Consider the following 4,671-nt stretch of genomic DNA (forward strand, 5'->3'; position numbering starts at 1 on the left):
CAGGGATTGAACTCTGGCTTTTGCGCTTGCCAGAGAAACGCTTATTCCACTGAGCCATCTTCCCAGCCTGACTATAATTTTAGATAATAAAGACTAGAATTTTAGGTCTTTATATTTTGAAGTATCCTTAAAATAACATTTTGCCTATTAATATTTTATCTGTTGCTTTAATCAAATTAGTGGGTCTTATTTTAATATAAATAAATGAAGATAGACCTCTTAAAAATTTTTCTTCCCAGTGCTGGAAGTTAAACCCAGAGCCTGACATGTGCTAGGCAGGGGCTGTACCACTGAGCCATATCCCAGGAGTATGGAACTCTTTAAGTACAATAGTGTGCTATATGGAAAGCTATGAGGATGCATATTACAAGCCACAGGTTTTAGATTCAAATATAAATGCTGGATACATTGTTGTACTGATTTCATAAGTAATTTCATAAGTAATATTTAATGGAAATCATTTTCCAGCCTGGTGAACATCATCGTTCTGCAGTAAACTTCAATCCTCCATTATCACAAGAAATTGGTAAGTCATTTGAAGGTTGCCACAAAAAAAAAATGAAGTTTGCCACATTAAAAATGTGTGAACTTTGCCCTTTAGTATTTAGTTTGTTTCTGATTTTCTTTGCGTTCAGTGTGTTCTTTGAAAATTCATTTATTTCTCTGCTACTCACTAATCTTTTTTTAAAAAAGCAGTTTAGCTTTTTTAAAAATTACGGTTATCTTTCATTGTTATCATATTCACTCCCTTTGTAGCATTTGATAAGGCTATTTCCATTTTCCTTCTGAAATGTTTGGGTTTCTTCCTATCTGGTGCCTATATTTTTATGAGATCTTTTAGTATTTGATTGGTTATTCATTAAACATATAAATATGTGTATGCTTACATACTATATTTTGTACCAGGTATTTCTTAATGGTAAAACAGTGGACAACAATGCAAAATCATAGTAGGATGTTTATATTTTAGAAGGAAAGACCAAAGATAAGTGTATCAGAGTGTAGTATGTCAGGTGGTGCATTAACAGTTTTTATGGGTTTGAACTGGCAGTAAAATTCATATGTTACAATGTAAAAGTCTTATATTTACTCTATAGAACAATACAGATAGATAATAACAGTAGGAGCAGCATCTTTGTCTCATTGAAAGGCCTTCCAGCTATTCAAGTAAAAAACTTTCTTTTGCCTCCTCAACTATGTGGAATATTCCAGGATCCTAGGGGTAAGACACTTGGTGCATGTAAAGTTGACATACAGAGATCTGCAGCACCCAGTAGTCTTCTATAGTATTCTACTCATGAGACCCAAGACTTCTATGCAAATTTAGACTCTTCTAATTCAGGTGTGGTCTCACACAGCAGAGTAGTATTTGCCTTATTTCTATATTTTCTAAGTAAACAATGTTGGTTCTGAATCATACAAGGGTTGAGCATAAATCTTACTAGTGGTAACATAAAATATGAAAAAAAGCAAAGCAGAGTAACAAGTCAAAAAGTGTTAAAACTGCAAAGGTGGTTGCTGTGCTATATCGTTCAGGAAAGGCATCACTAAAAGGTAACATTTGAGCTGCGATGTAAGGGAGGTGTAGCAACTGAGAAAAGCGTTTTGGACAAAGGATATGATATGGGAACATACTTGCATGTTCATTGAATAAATGAAAATTGTCAGTATTGGAGTGGAATAAGGAAAGAGAAGTAGTGCAGGATGCTAAACTGGAGAGATTGCAGGGGGAAGCAAATCATGTGGGCCCTGTAGAACATTAAAGTCTTTGGATTTTTTTTCTCTGAATGAGATGGAGAACCATGTGAAGGGTTTGAAAAAAGAACTGGTTATTGGACAGTTTTTAAAATATTTACTGTCATTGCTGTATGGAGAATATACTGTATAGGAACAAGACTGAAAGCAGGGAGATGGAGTGGGCAGCCGATAAAATAATATAAGTAAGTGTAGACTGGTACAACTACTGGGGAAGTCAGTGTGGTGAGTCCTCAGAAAGCTAGGCTTATAGGTCCCATTCAACCCAGCTATTCCTTTCCTGTGTTTTTCAAAACAACTGAATACATACCACAGTGATATATGAGCACCCAAATTTATAGCAGCACAAGTTATCATAGCTAAGACTTGGAAACAACCCACATGCCCATCAGCTGAGGAATGAATAAAAAGAGATGTGGTATTTTTATACAGTGGAGTATTACTAAGCTAGAAAGAAGAAGGGCCAGCCACATAGCTCAGCAGACTAAAGCACCTGATTAGGCAGTGCGAGGGCTGCAGTTGGATCCCTGGCCTGCCATGTCAGTCCCACCCGCGGGGCACACTGAGACAGCAGTTAAGACGGGGCATGGTCGTGTGCGCCTGTAATCCCAGCGCTTGGGAGGCTGAAAACAGGAGAATCACTACGAGTCCAGTCTGTGTAGTGAGACCCTGTAGACCCAGTAATAAATACATAAAGAAAAGCTGGAAGGAAAGATAAACTTGAGGGTTTTATAGGCAAATAGGTACAACTAGAGACCAAACTCAGAACTGAAATAAATCAGACCCACATATGTAAACATCATGTTGTCTCCTTCCAGTAAGAACCTGAAAGAAGAAATAAAATCTGAAAGATACAGTAGACACTGTGAAAGGGAAAGAAACTTCAAAGGGAATGAACAATTGGGATGAAGGAAAGGAGAAAAGAAAGGAAGGAAGGGAAAAATTATATACATATACACAGGGTAGCTTGGATAATTGTATTGCTGATTTCTACTGGTCTATTGAAAGGAACAATTTATTCTTAATTTTATTTTTTCTTTTTAATTTTTTTATCAATTTTGCACTCATCTGGTAATCTGAACAATTAATTTGAAATTAACAATAAATATAACAGCCATTGTTTAATTTCTAAAAAGAAAAAGAAAGCAAATAATATAAGTGGGAATTGATGATGGTTGACATGGTGGCAGATCACAGTTCAATTGATCTTCCTTATTTATAATACTGACTATGTCATTGTCCTATTCAAATGCCTTTGCGGACCCCACGTGGATTTTTTTTTTTTTTTTTTGGCAGAACTGGGGATTGAACTTAGGCCCTTACACTTGCCAGGCAAGCACTTATTCTACTGAGCTGTCTCCCTGGTCCCCTTTCCACATTGATTTATCAAATTATTCTCCTACTTTTCCTTTTCTTTCACTGTACTGGAGATTGAACCCATCCCTCTGAGGTATAACCCCAGCCACCACCTGCTCCCCCCCTTTTTTTTTTTGTATTTTAGAGAAGGGTCTAACAGGGTGTTCAGGGTCTCACTACTGGATTGCACTTGTAGTGATCTGCCTGTTTACAGCCTCACAAGAGCTGGGATTACAGGCGGACACCACCACGCCCAGTCTCAATCGCTGTTTCAGCATGCCCTGGGGGCGGGGCCAGCCCAGAGGGCTGGGGGATCAAACCCCCAGTCTCTGTGCCTACTTGTAGGCACTTTAATCTGCTGAGCTATTTGGCCGGCCCTCCTCCCCCCCGCCCCCCTTTTTCCATTCTTCAAGACAAGGTCTTGCTAAGCTTCCCAGGCTAGGACCAAACATTTATCTGCCTCAGCCTACCAAAATGCTGGGATTACAGGTATATACCACAACACCCAAATTTCTCTTGCTTTTTTAAATATAGCTCCAGCATGACTTCTTAAGCCTTTTTATTTTATTTATTTATTTTTATATATTTAGGACAGGATCTACAGGGTCTCACTATGTAGATTGGAATCATAATGATCCTCCTGTTCCCAGCCTCCCAAGCGCTAGGATTACAGGGGCATACCACCATACCCAGTCTCAATTGCCCAGGGGTGGGGCTGGCATGGCAGGCCAGGAATTGAACCCCAGCCCCCACACTCTGCCTAAGCAAGTGCTTTAGTCTGCTGAGCTATTTGGCTGGCCTAAGCCTTTACTTTTTGTAAGCTTTATTTCTGCTTTGGCCATACTAGAGAACTCAGTCAAATAGGCCAAAACTTTCTTACTTGGTTTTTTCTTCTTGAAATCCCCAGCTTCTTTGTCTGTCTTTGAAGACCAAAATCTCGTCCATAAAATCTTTTATTCCCCCCTTAGCCTTTCATTCCAAAAAGATCTCTTCCTTGATTTTTTAATGTCTCTTTTTTCATATTTTCTAATCTACCTTCCATCAATAGTTATTTATAAATAATCTGAGCCACAGGTTCTTTTTAGGGCTGGGACCAGTTTTATTTATCCTTGAAATGCTCACCACCAAGGATACTGCCTTGTATAGTCACTCTTCTATTTACAGTGAGCATAGACTTTTGTAAAGACCTCATATGAACTTATTCTGAAATGGAAAACAAAACCAGATTTATTTATGCAGTGAAATACTTCAGATTTTAATTCTTTCTGAGCTATATTTTTTTATAAGTGCTACATGGATTCTATACTGAAGTCAGTAGAAAATAAAATAAGAAAGGGGTTGAGGAAGAACACAGTAACTAGTAATCAGTCCATCTGTCCTTTCAGCTGTTTTATTCCTGGCTGGCTCAGCTCTATTGAGTGAAATAATTGATGTTAAAAATTATAAGAAAATTTCCAAGTGGCACAAAGTAATTTCTTTTGCTTAATTTTTAAGTTAATTATTATGGAAAAAGTTGATGCTTTGAAAGATTTATTTCAGCTCTGGATTAGTGTAGTATAT

At 37.8% G+C, this 4,671-nt stretch overlaps 1 protein-coding gene across 1 annotated transcript in view; it reads left to right on the plus strand.

Annotated features, from left to right (window-relative positions):
- CUNH14orf39 (chromosome unknown C14orf39 homolog) overlaps window positions 1-4,671 on the plus strand; it is a gene marked incomplete at its 3' end in the record, with an annotated part of 50,906 nt that overhangs the window by 44,740 nt on the left and 1,495 nt on the right. The window contains exon 14 of the mRNA XM_023701602.1: window positions 469-526. Within this exon, the coding sequence (XP_023557370.1) occupies window positions 469-526 (58 nt within the window). The remainder of the gene's footprint in view (window positions 1-468; window positions 527-4,671) is intronic.

This window comes from Octodon degus, unplaced genomic scaffold (genome assembly GCF_000260255.1).
Source record: "Octodon degus isolate 3935 unplaced genomic scaffold, OctDeg1.0 scaffold00007, whole genome shotgun sequence".
Classification (NCBI taxonomy): Eukaryota; Metazoa; Chordata; class Mammalia; order Rodentia; family Octodontidae; genus Octodon; species Octodon degus.